The 16276-nt window shown below is 42.4% G+C and overlaps 1 protein-coding gene across 1 annotated transcript in view; it reads right to left on the bottom strand.

Moving 5' to 3' along the window:
• Positions 1 to 13123: 13123 nt before the first annotated feature.
• LOC137266358 (nuclear pore complex protein Nup107-like) overlaps positions 13124 to 16276 on the bottom strand; it is a 33588-nt gene continuing 30435 nt past the window's right edge. The window contains exons 22-26 of the mRNA XM_067801845.1: positions 16134 to 16205; positions 15783 to 15956; positions 15132 to 15200; positions 14502 to 14669; positions 13124 to 14181 (exon numbers count right to left, since the gene is read on the bottom strand). Coding sequence (XP_067657946.1) covers positions 14077 to 14181; positions 14502 to 14669; positions 15132 to 15200; positions 15783 to 15956; positions 16134 to 16205 — 588 coding nt within the window. The 3' untranslated portion in view covers positions 13124 to 14076. The remainder of the gene's footprint in view (positions 14182 to 14501; positions 14670 to 15131; positions 15201 to 15782; positions 15957 to 16133; positions 16206 to 16276) is intronic.

The following is a 16276-nucleotide window of genomic DNA, read 5'->3' as shown; positions in this document are numbered from 1 at the left end:
ACTAATTTCTAAGTTTAATGCATATTCATATATATGACAAAGGCTTTTGTTTGAACATATTTGCAGATTCTGAGTCTCGATCCTTAATTATTCGAACTCCTTAACACTCTCTCTCTCTCTCTCTGTGTGTGTGTGTGTGTGTGTGTGTGTCTGTGTGTGTGTGCGTGTGCGTTTTACAACGCTTTTCCAGCACTGTCACGACGAGAGACGCCAGAAATGGACTTCGCTCATTGTACCAATGTGGGGATCGAATGCGAGTCGTCGGTGTAACGAGCGAACGCTTTAACCACTGGGCTACTCCACCGCAACTACTCTGACGCAGACTTACAGAGTTAAGTTGTACCGCTAATTTCGCCTTGTAAAACAGGCCTTGGTCTGATGTGCATGATCTGTTTATTTTCTCCAGTTACCTGTGAGTGACGATTTATGACAAATGCAGTTAATAATCGGCTGACACGAACCGATGTCAACCTCAGTATGTACATGTAAGTGTTAAATCGGCCCTGGGAATACCGAACGTCTAATACCAGGAACCGATCGCAGCAGATCTCCTAGTTCGCTCTAACCGAAGTCGGTCTAATTCGCGACTGATACAGGGAACTCCACGGTTTAACGACAAACCTTCTTAACACCAAAATAATTTTTGAAAACATCTTTGTGGGTAGAATCCGTTTACAAAGGATTCCAATTTTTGCCCGACGGTCGCTTCTCAAATTTCTCTATATAGATACGTGTCATGAAAGACACCCGCAACAACTAGGTCGAATCGTGCACATTCATAAGTGAAGTCATCTGCTGAGACTGAAAGCAGACGACAGTGACCATGAAATTCTCCTCTCAGATGTAACAGGTAATACGCAATTATCCGTATACTACAAAATATGTAGTACATGACTTAGGCTAAATAGAAAAGAGAAGTGTTTCTCCGGCATCGATGCGTCACTTTTATTTGTGCACGTAACAATTTTTTATTTCTATATCAACAAAATAATTTTGACTTTTCCGCGGCCCGACCATCCATTTGTGCACTAAAAGAATGAGTGTCAGTACGAACGAGCGTGACTGAACCTACAACTCATTAACACGTGCTAAACTTGCCAAGCTGTATTTCTGGGAGAGAAAAAACCCCATAAAAATGTGTTCCTCTCTTGTCACTTTTTTCTATTAAAAAATTAAAAACTCCCACCGCCCTCGTCACTTTCGAAAAAAATATGCCCGAGGAACATTCAATTTTTTTATGTAGCCTTCAAATCGATGTGCTAGGTGATGAAACAAACACATGAACAATTCTTCGAAATTCGTATTACGAACTAAGGTGATAACGGAGGTAAGTTAGTGGTCCCTAAGAGTTCGTTATTCTCGTAGTTTATTGTATTGGTATTTAGATTTATTGGGTATTGGGTATTGGTTATTCCAATGTTCCTGCAATATCACGGCGCGGAACTCCAGACATGGGCTTAATACTTTGAACATATATAGGGAATAGAACCCGAGCTTCCACGTGATGAGCGAACGGAAGTTAGAACCTAGCGCAACCAATAAATGATTTCTACACTAAAGCCAGATATACTGCAGGGCGTTATCACGATTTGTATGTTATAATGTGTGCAGTAGACACACAGATGGTTGAGACTGGGACACATTCGGCCTTCACAACCACCCGATTCCCATTCTATTTTGAACACAACGCTGGTCATCGTTGCATATTGCGGATTGTACAATCATTCGTAAGTATATCTTACACGAGTATCATAAGTATAATAAATGAATAAAGATGCAAACATGAATTGCAAGGATATATACGGCAATAATTCGTTGCATAAGAAAAATACATGTGATCCATGGCGACAGAAACCTGCCGGGCAAGAGGAATCATACACCTGAAAACTGAGTGTAACGATAACTTTACACTCAATACAAACGTTACCAAAGAATGAAAGCAACAGCTTAAGTCTCAGCATACTACAGGTCCGTAGACATCTTTGATACTTGTATGGAATACATGAACATCAACTAAAGATTCCTCATCAGTTTTACGTTTGGTTCAATCAAGCATTGAGGTATACTTTCCTTGCCCGTCAGCTTATTGCACCGAAGGACATGCGGAGCAGGCAGTCGACACTGACAAATGTGAATATCACGATAATTGCTGTGGATGGCGTTAACGTCATCTCGAAATAGCTGATCCATCTGTCCATACGACCAGACATCGCCGTAACCGACAGCATGGTGGCGCCATTCTCAGAGTCACTGAAATACACTTGACATTTCTGGATGCACTCACAGTCCTCATATATAGGCATGTTCATATAACACTAACGGCACTGGAAGTCTGCAGAAGCCGTAACACCAAGAACAGGCTTAAAGAGTATGCGTCACAATGATACACTTTGAAAATGCGTCTTAGGAAAGTCTGGAAAGAATGACGGTCCAAACGACAGAGATTTCGACAGTTTCGAACCATTAGCTGGCGATCAACATTTTTTATCACAATAGGGATAGCTTCATAACTCCCAATGTCCAACATTTTCAGAACATCATCTCACTAGTGCCTCTTTGAATTTCTTCAGTCCGGGGCGAATATATCGACACTCTTGTAGATCCTCCCATTCTTCATCGGTGATGGGCCCTCGGGGCGAATTCGTGGAGAAGAAATACCTGGGCTGTAGAGGGGTGGGCTTGACCGTATATAGAGGAGGGAGTATGATCGGGGGTAGCCGGAGGGGTCGAGGTTTCTTGTAGGTCACTCTGTCACCGTCGAATCCAAACTCAGACACATGCTCAAACTGTCTCGAACTGTCACTGATGGAGGGAATGCCATCGTGTCGTCTGCTCCCGTGGACATCACACATGTCACTTGGAGCATCTCGCCATATCCGGTCCTCAGGATCATATTTAGGTAGGTCCGATAGGTTGAGACTGTGAGCCAGGTAGCGGGGGTACCTTCCGACAACGCTCACCCTCCTCCCACGTTCCTTCCTCCCTCTGTTACCCATGTCGATGTCGGGGATTGTGAGAATCCGTTGCAGTAACTTCATGTCGATGTTGGCGAGGTTTGGGTCGTTGTCTTTGAGTCCCAACGATTGGATGAAGTGCTGCGTGACAGAACGCATCCCCAGTTTCTAGCCACGCGTTCCCAGCCGCCCTGACGGCCAGTGACGTGTGTGGTTACAAGCCACAGGTCCTTCAGGTAATTAAACTTCACACTGATCTTGCGTGTGTCCAGTATCGCACAAACTGATTGAAGATGTTCAATCGAACTCGTCAGAAATTCATTAACCTGACACGTTGTTTTCTTCAATAAAACAAACGACGGCTAATTTGTTCCTTCACATGAAATTCATGCTCTGTTGGCTCTGTAACTGAATAAATCACAACGTTTTTGTGAGAGAATAGTAACAATCGATCTGCTCCCTAAGGACGGAGCGAGGGTCCACTGGACTCACCATTTAGTTCAGCCTCTGAATGTGAATTGACGTTACTCTGGACTATTTATCAGCAAGCGGAAACCCCCAACGACGCATTGCCTCGGTATAATGCCCGCCACCCCGATATACCCCACGTTGTGCTGACAAACAGGTACGAGTTTCAGCGTTTGAATGACCCCCAGAGAAGTCCATGAAAGAACTGGATTAAGTTGTCGCGGCGGATTAGATCCGGGTTCGTCTGTAATATATTGAATGTATGATGTAGATTGCTGTATTAGGACAAAGTATACCCAAACTTATCGTGGAAAGTAAATGTTGGTATAGTATCCTATTGTTTAGTCTAGTCACGTGTTTGGCTATAAGTATATGCACAGGTATCTGGATCCACTAATTGGGTAAAACATGTACCAAGACAGGCTTTATGGTGATTATCCCTCTATATTTTAAACTTCGTCATTTCTGAAAGGTAGTAGGTACTGTACGTATCACTCTCCAAACCATTCCACCCCACCACCCATCTAACTAGTCCGCTTTCCTCCCCAACATTCAAACCTCCCTACTCTCAGGTTTCCGCCCGGGCTCGACCTTAAAGCCTGCATTTCACCCACACTACACTCCACCCTGCATATCTCCACACTCCTCGTCCTGTACAGCTGCCATGCTGCAAACCCACCCTCAGCCCAGCACACCATCCACGTTCCATCCTACACCCAGCTCTTTTCTCTTCCCCTAGATGTACATCACCCACGCTCCATCCTTCACCCCCTTCATTCTCCACCCTCATGTCACCCTTCCTCCAGACCTCACCCCCTCGACCATGTCGCGTCCACGCACATCCGATTCCGTGCCAGGGAACACCCGTTTGCATCACTTATTAATACGAGGAATTCGTTGTCAGGATGTAAACTGTTGAGCCTTATTTCCGAAAACATTCATGCCGGACATAGACCATAAACCCGTTCCCTTGGTCACTGAGGTTACGGGCTCCCCGACTTCTTGTAAGAGTTATTCTCTTTGTATAACATCTTGAAGCCTTTTGGGCTGATGTCTGCCCTGTGCAAGCGGATATGTCAGTGTGTTCAGGGTTATTTGTACTAAAGACATGTATCTCAACCTCTTTACTCTCCATTTAATTCATGACACACACACTGGTTCCCTTCGCTACCAGACTGCCGCTACCTGTGTCCGCCGAAAGAAAGTTCTTGTACACATACATAAACATACGGCAGTCGTAGCCTTGAGGTCACTTTGTACAACGTCGCCATGCACAGCTACAATTCCTTTCAAACGAAGCGACTCTAAAAATAGCTGTCCAATAAAATTACAGTCCTGTGCGAGAGACATTCGGTGGAAAGTGCATTAAGACGTCATTTCATGATGAGGTAATACTAAGTTACAGTAGCGAAGGCGGGGCATTAATCTGAAATAATTAAGACACCAGACAATCGGTGATCATTGATGCCAGAATGAAAGGTCTGTTTTAAAGAAGGGTGTGTCAGTCGAATTTCATAAACCTGTAGGTTCGCCTGACAGCCTGCCACGATGTATGTAAAGTGATATCATTGTTACGTTATCACGAGACAGAGAGACAGTGTAGGGCTATCATGTCTCGTCCCCTACAGAGTGCTTCACTGATATACACGCTCAAGACAAAGGTAAACATGCTTAGAGAAATATTAGAAGTAACCTTCTTCAACACTTTCCTCGAGTATATCCTATACTGACCGACATTTCAGACATAGGAATATAGACATTAATGCACAGTAGATGTTTCCATATCATTTGTTGATGTCTCATGACAGTTATACAAAAGAATTTGTTATTCCTTTAACTTCCTATAGAGTGTGCGTGTGTATGCGACTGCGTGTCTTAGTTCGGACGAATGTTTTATGTTAGCAGACATCATGCTGAAGATGAGATTACCCACTAAACATACCATCAGCCGCCCACTCCTTGTTTTATCCCTTCAATGCACAGCACAATAAAGGGATTAGACTAACGCTTTGTGTCTGAATCCATACCATTTTGGCTTCAACAAATATACCCATTAAAATTCCCAGTTAGATAGGAAATTTTGAACCTGAGGAAACCTACATATGTTTCATCTAGGACTTTAGCGATGCAGGGAGGGAGGGAGGGCTAGGCAGTAGGGGCAGTAATATGGTCCAGGGAGACGAGTAGATTTTAACGTCTTTGGTACGACGTGGTCGGGGATACTAACATCGACCTTTCTTCCCAGGCCGGGACAACTACACTGAGGTGGCTGCGGTTCCGACGGACAGATGTATGATAAGTGAGTGAGTTTAGATTTCCGCCGCACTCAGCAATGTTCCAGCTATATGGCGACAATCAGTAAATAATCGAGTCTGGACCAGACAATCCAGTAATCAACAGCATGAGCATCGATCAACGCAAATGTGATACGATGACATGTGTCAGCCAAGTCAGCGAGTCTGACCATCCGCCCCTGTTAGTCGTCTCTTACGACAAATTTTGGTTACTGAAGATCAACTCTAACCCGGATCTTCTAGGGAGGCTCGAACTGAATGCCACTGCAAAAAGGTGGTGAGAGTACTGCCATTCGTGACCAACTCGTGTTACGGTAACGTGGTGACGAATGCTATTCTACCTCCAGCCAGATTGTCATAGCAACGACAACGGAACACGGTCTACACATAGTCTTGTTCATCTACATACAATTTTTTATGTGAATGTTCAATCTACTTCAGTCTTTAATTAGTTTCCACTAAGTTTCCCGTGGTCAAAGTACCTTTCACTGCCTGGAATCAATACGCTACCTTGTAAATAAGATCCTTCAGGCCCTTGCCAAGCCTGTAATACTCATGGTGAAGTTCGAGACCCGTTTTAATAGCATTCCATCAATTCATGGCGCGTCCGAAGAGAGACCAAAGGGAGCCAGCTGTCAGAGGCATGTGGCTGGGTGTCATTCATTACGACTGACAGTTATCAGTTCTGAGTTTGATTTAAATCTCTTAAAACTGTTTGCGTGTTTCAAAACTAGGAATATGAAATTGTTAAAGGTAAATATTTTTCATATTGTCACTGTCTTCACGCTTGCCAATAACAACGCCTTGTCCTTGAGGCAATCCTATAAATTCCTAGGGAAGAAGTCAGTAAGCGCGGGAGTGGCAGTTCCGGTTTTGTGCAGGAAGTGACTGGGAAATCATTGCTGGTATCAGCCACCTGGCTCTCGTATCACATCCTGATTTCCATATGTGGACTTAAAGGGCTCTCCCTCATCATCGATGCCATTACGGCTTTCATTCATAAATAACTCCGTGTCGATGGAGAATACCCATTAAACTTTCAGGAGCAGTGGCTTGGTCGGCCGGCCTTCCACAGGTAACGTGAGAAAATACTATTTGACGTGTTATTGTTTACTTCAGTACCAAAAACAGCGGAATTAGTGTAGATAGTTGATAGATATACCTCCAAAGTTCAATCTAGTTCGCAGTATGCGTGTTAATGTTTAATAATAATAGTTCACACGAAATATATGTTTGATCTGCGTATAGGATTGCTACACATATATGTGAAATTTTTTTTTATGATTATATTGTTTGTGTTTTAGTTACTGTATACTTAGAAGGTTAATACGTAAATTGTGTGTGAGAGTTACAGGTCGGGACAAATCTCATAGAATACAATAGGAAAATATATTATTCACGGATAGATCTAAAGCAGAAAGGCCCATGGGGACCATGACTCTTTGAAAATAAAACCTTGTTCAGAAAATAAAAAGGAAAAACAAAACGGTGAAAATTTTATAAATTTAACGCTTTCAAATTACTTCGTTCAATGAAATCGTTTTTAAATAACCCATGTATGGAATCGAACCCAGTGCATATGCACGGGCATGTGCTTCTGCCCTTACTGGAATCCAGTGGGGAACTTAGGCCTACGGACAAATGAGCGACTTCATGATCCACGCTGTCCAAGGGCGATAAGTTCAGCTATGCTTTAGCAAATTAACGTGTATCGTCCGATACACTGCATGGTTATATATTGTTAGCAGACATTTACACACTAATGGATATCGGGTCCTAAGATATAAGAATAATAATGTACATAAAAAGGTTACCCAGCCATGCAGCCCACGGAATCAAGGCAACGTCCGACATTGATCCCGCTGGCATCGCAAAGCAGGGGATAACAATGGTACATCAACCGAACACGTTGATTACTATTAATCCAAGGTGTGTTTGAGTGGATGCTCGTCATGTTGTGTCCGAAGTATTAAATATTATCGATTATAAAGATATTCATTCGTTCAATGAAACAATGGTAGAAACATTGTACTTCCAGAAACCTACAAGATTGAAATCTTCTTTCTTGAGGATGTATAGACACTAAAGATAACATAATTTAAAAAATTAAACATTTGTCTTTCAGATTATGTACACGTGTTCGGTGAACTTTGGAGGTATCCATTACACGAATATACATCGTAAACTGTTTTGCCAATGGTAGCCTACTAGGCGCCTTTAAGTAGAGACCATATAACAGATCTCTGCTTTAAGTATAATAAAACCTGAAGTTAGCCTCGGTGGAAAAGTGTTTTATATTTAATGTTTACAATGTGTGCAAGAGGCAGTCCTTGACGACGATAGCAGCTGTAGTGTTATATATCATGGAAATAAAGATACACGTATCGGTATCTGTCACATGAATGTTCTAGTGACAGGTGGCAAAAAGTACCCTAAAACAGATGGAATTGTGAATGGATGTAAAATATCTCAGGCAAAGCTTAAAAGGTTTTTTCTAAATTCACAATTCCACCACATTCAAGAACAAACAAGTCTTTAAGTGAATGAATTTTTTCATAGTTTTATATTTTAAAAACGTCCAGAAAAAAAATAATGATGCTTTTTCGTTGAAAACATGACATGGTGATTAAGATCAGCATGAAAGTTATGATAAAACAGTTTGCGTACATGCATAGTCACGTGCACGTAAGTTGTTTCTCTATGAGTGTGAGTGAGGGAGTGAGTAAGTGAGCGATTACATCGTGCTAACCCATGAGATAACATGTCGCTGTTTTATACCGATACCCTACTCAGACACAGTCTATAGACACCGCACTGCCATGTCCTTGTCTTATCCCCCTATGTCGAGGACCAGACTGTATGGAACGAAGGTGTGGACTGTTGCTCGCGTGGTCAACCACGCGTGTCTGGCCCACACAGACCTATGTATCTACTCGTCATGGGTCAATATGGTCGATTGTTTGTAGATTGGCATTCAGAACTGAAAATAACCACTCATCAGGTGACAGAGCTGCGAGCTGAGGAAAATGGTCGTCAGATGCATGATGAGCACATTTAAGTTGGAAGGTAACATGACAACGTCTGGTATGAAGTTACAGCTTCTTTATTGTCTAATGATCATCGTTGTAAACTAGGACAAGTTAGAAGATCAAGTGTAATCTTATAATTAATTTACTACAACCTAATTCATTAGATCCATATATGGCTGCCAAGACCAAATTATAGTTTATTGTATTTTGTATATCCCACAACGGTGTAAAGGTGAGCTACAGTGTGCAGCAAGTGTGGTTTTGAACCTGCTTTCATACATATTGCCCGTATTTTAGGGCCGGTTAGATTATTGTGAGGAAACAGCGCATGGTCACAGAGACCTTAGACGGTGACCAGATTGATGAACTCCTCGACCAAAGGGATGGATGGTGCTGACTATGCACGGATTCATCACCAGGTGCACAAGGGATGCAGTCCTACCTGCTCAAAGTTGACAACCATTATTTCATACTATCATACTACATGTGTGATGGGGACTTGAGACCTCCGTGCTGTATTAGAGAATCTACTCGAGATAAACCTACAGGTAGCACGTCCTGAGAGCATGTGCGCGTCTGATCTACAACTACTTGATCCATCGTCTTCTCACAGGTAATAATATAAACCGTCTATGTCGATAAGACACACGTGTTAACACCAGTATTTGTCCATTTACGTGTCAACATCTTCACAGATGATAATTTACAAGGCGATTCACTGACGAAACACGCACTTGTTTGGAGTATTGACACGTGAGGCCGTGCATTGTAACGTGTTTGGAAGCTACTTACACGGTTTTGCGGGACTTGTCAGTGACATAACCTAAGATGTAACGTATATAAATATTATTGGTTTCGGTGAATGGTTCCAACCTCTCGAATTTTGCTCAGTGTTACAAATTAGTGAGTGAGAAGGGTTCACCCCCTCCTTAAACGACTGAAGTAGATACTTAACATTTTTTTCTGTATGTGGAGCTTACAGCTTACATATTTTGGTGAAACGTCTTTGAAGAAATCATGAGGGTTACATTGCACTGACACGTCGTTAAAGAGAGCGATCCCCCCACAGATGGTACTTATGTCATCTGCAGGCTTGACACAGCTGAAAATGGTGCAATTTTACACAGGGAATCCAGCTCCTCATATAATTTCAGGTCAGTGAAGTGCAAGTGAATGTTGTTTAAGGTAGCATTTGGTCACAATTCAGTCATATCAGACCAGGGGTTCCTTTCACGAAGCAACCTTTACTAAGGTTTACCTTAACTCCCACTCTTTAACATTGCACCAAGGTTACCATCTTGACTTACGATCATCTTAGTGCTTTCTGAAAGGAGGCCCTAATCAGCTGTGATCATGGCGGTCCATATGAACATGCTGACAAAAAAATGAAACATGGAGACCACCTGACAAAGATTTGTTAATCAAAAGATATCGTCTAGGTACAAAATGTTACTGCCAAGATCTTAGCATTATATTAAAGGGTTCTTGTGTGTATTGCTAACCAGTGACCACATGGACCGGTTAGTGATGGTAGTTTTGCGTTACAAGCGACTTTGGAACACGCGGGGACAGCGGTGGCCGTGTTGTATATTCCATCCGAACACCTGTTGGCCACCTGCTTACCCATCTATTGATATACCTGTCGTAAACCGCCGTGAAGTGAAATGGAGGAAGAGGGGGCATTGACTTACTGTATGAAATATTTTCCCAATATTTCTTCAAGTGCTTATAAATACAATAGTGATACAATATGACTTCTATGGCAACGACAATGTACCGATGGATTCTCCCCGCAGTGAAGTCGTGCTAGGTGTGACATTTTGACCAAACGCCGTGCTGACTTGTTGACCATAATCCGAGTGAAAAGTTCACCAGTCAATAACCCCAAGGCTATTTCGAGGGTAGAGCGTCCCTCGTGCCCTGTCCTGCCCTGCCCTGTCCTGTATATTACATGGAATCTATTTGCATTGTAATCATACCTGGAAGCATGTATACACCATGTATGAATATGTAGTTTGTGTTATGATATGGCAGAAGTAAGGTTAACACAAGACAAGGTGTAATACGGGGTTCTTCATGACCAAATGGTCTGCATGTTTACCTCGATATCAGTTACGGAAAAAGAGATTTAGATAGATAATATTGTCTTATTACTAGACTTTCTCAGTAAAGTACAGATTCTACGTCTTCTTGTGTAAAGTCCCGTCCAGAAGTCTCAAACAGGCACCAGATCGTCTGCACACCAAGTCAGTGACCATGGTCCAAACACAGCCATCTCGACTTCAGCAAAAATGATGTCGTAAATGGTAGTCCAGGTCTCGAACCATCTGATAGGTGTACATTGGTTTTGGGATGTATTCCACGCTGAGCCGTGATGTAACCGAAATACTGTATGTCCAAAGCAGTGCTAAAACCGGTCTCACCCAGAACTCGTGAGAATACGACGTAGAATAGGCCTTGAGAAACCCATGTTTGCCACAAAAAAGCGACTATTCTTGTCGTAAGAAGCGACAAACTGGATTGAGTATACAGGTTCGCTGACTTGGTTGACACTGTCATCGGTTTCCATTTGCAAAGATCGATGGCCATGCTGTTTATCACTGGCTTGTCTGGTGCAGACTCGGTTATTTAGAGACCGCCGCCATTCAGCTGGAAATATTGCAGAGTGCGGCGTGAAACTAAACTCACTCACTGTCTCGGCCAGAGTCGAGTAGCCGAAAATGTGTGAATCCAACATGGGTACGTCTTGTAGCTAGTGAGTTTTGTTTTACGCCATTTTCACTCAGCAATATTCAAGGCGTATGGCGGCGGTCTGGTGCAATATGTAAAATATACTGAGTAGGGCGATACAAAGTTTATCCTTAAAATTCACCGAACCATGTACATCACTTATGAATGAACATTACATATTTGACAGTTACAATGTGAAGCCGATGCTTGACGGGCCCCTTAAGAAGCGTAAAACAATTTTCATCACTTTTAAACTGTCTAATGCCAAGTATGGGAACGTTCTGTCATTACTCTCTGCATCAAACAGTCTCTTGTCACGGAAACAGCCTTTCCCTAACGCTATTTCAAAACTACCTATGGAAGTAGGATTAAACTCATATTGCAGATAATACCCCCGCAAACAGGCTTACTTGATGCCCTGTAAGACCACCATGATCTCTCGAACATTCCAGCCACCTGTTTAATTTTCCGTGTAGGAGTAGAAATATTTGTCACATTTATCATAAATATTTACGTGTACTGAATGGGTTTCTATTTATCACGAGGACTTAAAGCACTCTGTTCCCAGCCGAGCTACAGCCTTGAGCGGAATATTTAATCACCGGAACAATACTGAGCATTAATACAGTTCCGTGATAAAACCGGAGAGAAACGATATAAGTGATGTTCCCGATATAGGTAAATCCGGCTCGTGGAATGTTATCGTTGGGACTTGAAGATTATCATGAAACGTAAACAAGTACATTAGTAAACCCGGAGGGGAGATTTGCACGCTCAAGTGACAGGGAAAACAGATACAGTAAACGAACCGAAATTCTGTTGATCATCAAAGACCTTACCTTTACCGGAAAGGCGAGTGGGTTAATTGTTTAGGTGTTTGACTTCACGAAGCACTATCAGCCAGTGATCAATGCTACGAGCAATGATCCATAACATAAGACTTTCAACGTTACTGCTACCAACAATCATGCACACCAAGTTCCAAGATTTCTTTTTTCTGTTCACGTGATTCTGTACTGTGTTTGAAACAGTGGTGCGTTGTTCTTTTTACTGGGGCATGTAAATATTCAAAGTGGACCAGACAAGTCAGTGATCAATACAATGAGCATTGATGGAGGATGCCATACTTTCCAGAATGCGCAGACACTTATGAACAATACTATGAACACGACTTGCAAACAAGGTTAAGTTGGACCAGCGTATAGAATGCATTCAGAAGTAGGCGGTGCACCATAACAAGCAAACCCATTTGGTTTGTGAGAGATGTAGGCTAGTGCACGTGCAGTACATGACAATGAAACTAATTCTGTGGATATCTGCACACGCCTTGCTCATAAGACTCTCACTTAGATAGTGTCGCAAGTCGCTAATGTTACAACATGGGTTCCCTTCGCTCACAATGGCAAGTGTCAGTGGACTAATATGGGTCAACTGTCAGAAGTCAACTTATCCTTGTTTGCCAGTAAGTTCCTAGACGAGTTCTTTTACTTGTTCACATGATTCTGAACTACCTCTTGTGTTTAGTATTACACTCAACCTGAGGTGGCCATGACCAAATCACACCCAGCTACCTACTGACTGGTGTACAAGTGCCTGGCCATCAAGTAATAGCTCAATCATCTGAACAAACCACAGACAATACATCAGCCATATTTACACACTTTATTTTAATATGATTTGTACAAAGTATGAAACATGAACGATGAGGCAACCATGATACATGTCAGATATGACTTCTGTGTTAAGTGATGTATCTCTGGTACAGCACACCCATCGATTCAGTGTATATCACTGTTGGACCAGCTGTCAGCTTGACCCACACACTGATGACGAAGCAACAAAGTGATGGGGGTGATTGGAGGTAGTATTCCTTCTTATCTTGTATTGATTCTTGAAACTCTTCTTTGTGACAAGTTACTGATTCACTTCTAGTCTGTAGAATGACATTATCTCTATCTGCTGATCTTTTCATGGCTCAGACTGCCGTCCAGCACCAGGGTGTTTATTGATGGTTTCTCCAGCCATATGACTCCAACATGTATGTGACTGAATCAGACAGTCCAGTGATTACGATACAATACTGGCAATAAAGCACGACACAGATTCTGACCACATTCAGCTGCTTCTACAGAGTCGCCATGGTAACCAGCCATCAAAAACCACTGAACTATTGACCCTAACTCTTTCAGGTTGCCCTGTATTTTCACAGGTACATGATTGCTGCTGAAGGTCATGACATGTATCTGATGACACTACAGCTCATTGTGTAAAGTTGGGTTGGTACTGGACTCCTGGGCACCTGATCACATCAACACTCTGTCACAGTATTCAAACCTTGCAGCATGGCCGTCTCTATTATGATCCTATCATGTTTCCTGTGGTTATTCAGTCACCATTTTCGTATTGATGATTGATCCAACATAAATCACATCTGTTATATTGAAGTTTCCATGCATTACCCGTCTCTCTCTCTCTCTCTCTCCACACACACCCACACCCACACCCACACACACACACACACACACAGAGAGAGCAGTAGGCTGATGCAGTGCTGCCTCGCATTTCTCATGAAATCATGGCTGCTGTCTAGAGTGATCTCCCCTACACCAGCTGGTACCCTAAGGGATCTTTGTTCTGGTCCAGGAGAGCCAGGGAGGAGTCACGTATGTGGCGCAGCAATCGTTGCAGGTCATCCTTGTTGAATTCCTGCAATACAACATCTGTCGTCAGTCCAATGTGACACAATGTAAGGATTTTTAACAGATAATGATTCTTAAAACTTAATCTAATGCCTTCTTGAATATAAATAATACAATACATGAAATGCAGAAATGAAAAGGAATTGAAAAGCAATGCCTTCTGTGTGGACCAGATGCAACTGTCCAATTTTGTTTTACTATTTACAAAGTGATAGATGCAGACACAAACACAAATCTGCACCAGAAATACACATTCTTGTGTCTGCTTCAGATCTTCTCATAAACCTATATATACATGAAAAATGTGACCAATCATTTGCCTCTTACCTTGTACAGCTGATACTGTTCTGCCGAGATGTAGTCGGCCAGCTGGAGGCACTCAGCATATAGTTCACTTGTGTGAAGAACATAGTGGAGGTTCAGGCACAATGCTGGCAGGTGGAGCTGTCGTAGCAATGCCATCTGGTGGTGACGGGACTCGTCAGTGTTCTCCTCCTGGGGAAAGAACAAGATATATGATGACACTATAATCACTAAACCATGTATGAAGTGAGTGAACGTATTTTCTTGGAAACCATATTAACGATTGGTTCAGCTAGTTTCAGGTATGTCATAGTGGAGTAATCAGTTGTGAAGATCAGATTAACAGCATGTGCTGTGATTAACAGTGTTGGACCATGGTGTCTAAGACAAGCATAGGCTGCTTTGCTATACTGCACCTCAAAATCCCAACAGGATGAGCAAATACTGTTTATGTCCCTTTTAACAATATTCCAGCAATTTCACAGTGGGGAACACCAAATATGGACTTAACACATCGTGCCCATGTAGGGAATCAAACTCAGATCTTTGAAGTGATGAGCAATTGCTTTAAACACGATGCTATCCTACAGCCCCAAATGGCTTCCAGTAAAGGATGAGTTCAAGGAGATGCGGGAGATTAGTGCGAGTACAAACCTCCCTCTGATCCATCATCCAGCCTCCGTCAGTGAACAGCAGTACATTGTATATACGGTCCTTGGTTGTCTGCAAAACAAATGAATAATGTTCTACACAGAACAGAAAGAATTGTCTCCCCTTGCTGTACCACCACCGAAAATACCAATACAATACAAGAGAAATAGCACACAACTGATCGAAGTGTTCCACAGAATTTTGTGCAGGATTGTTTTCACACTGTTTCTGATACTTGGTAAGGGAGCATCCCTATCACAGCATAATGTCTTACAAACTTTAGTTTGATATAGCAACCTTACGTATACATGGGCTATTTTGTAAAGATAAGTGACCTGTCAGTATATTTGTAGTGTGTCAGTTTTGTGATCATTCTGTGCTCAGCATTTTCAAGAAACAGGGAGTGAGTCTGTAAATAATCATGTCGTACCCAAATAATCCATTGATGGACATCATGAACACTGATCTATAACATTCGGAGATGATGGCAAACAATCCTGTAGCTGTCTCATACGACAAGCATGGGCTGATGAAGACCTATTCTAACTCATATCATCACTAGAGTAAAATAGTGAACAAACATTGATTTACTCGGTACACAGCGACTGTAAGTATGTGCGACTGTTGGACACAGTGGTTAGCAGAGAGTCCCACCTTAGTCTGCATCAGGAGCGTGTGCTTCCATCTGTCCTCCTCCATGTGATACTGCTTCATCCGATGCTCGTAGGCCACACGGTCTGTGAAGCTGGCGCCAACAGACAGATCAGGTTTGGCTGGCTTACCGTGATGACAGAGTGAGAACCAGTCATTGAAACTCTCAATGGCATCCTGAAATGCGTATATTATTGTGATCAAAGTTTACTGCTACAAGCTATCTGACTAAACAATCTCTGTGCAAAATGTTAAATGTAATTTCAGTGTCTTTTTCAAATGGAACAAAACATGACCAGGACATCCAATTGTGTGTAAATCCTTGCCAAACACGGAGCAATACATGACACTCACCAAGTAGGCCTTGATACACATGTACTCCCGGATGGCGTTTTCCTCCGATGCTGGCAGGGAAGTGGAACCTGTCTGAAAGGAGGAAAGGAATGGTGTTCTGAAAGTCTTATTCATAAAATGTTCATTGGGGGAATATTATAAAC

This window comes from Haliotis asinina, chromosome 15 (assembly GCF_037392515.1).
Source record: "Haliotis asinina isolate JCU_RB_2024 chromosome 15, JCU_Hal_asi_v2, whole genome shotgun sequence".
Taxonomy (NCBI): domain Eukaryota; kingdom Metazoa; phylum Mollusca; class Gastropoda; order Lepetellida; family Haliotidae; genus Haliotis; species Haliotis asinina.
Note: the sequence above shows the minus strand (reverse complement) of the source record. Positions and strands in the feature narration are given on the sequence as shown.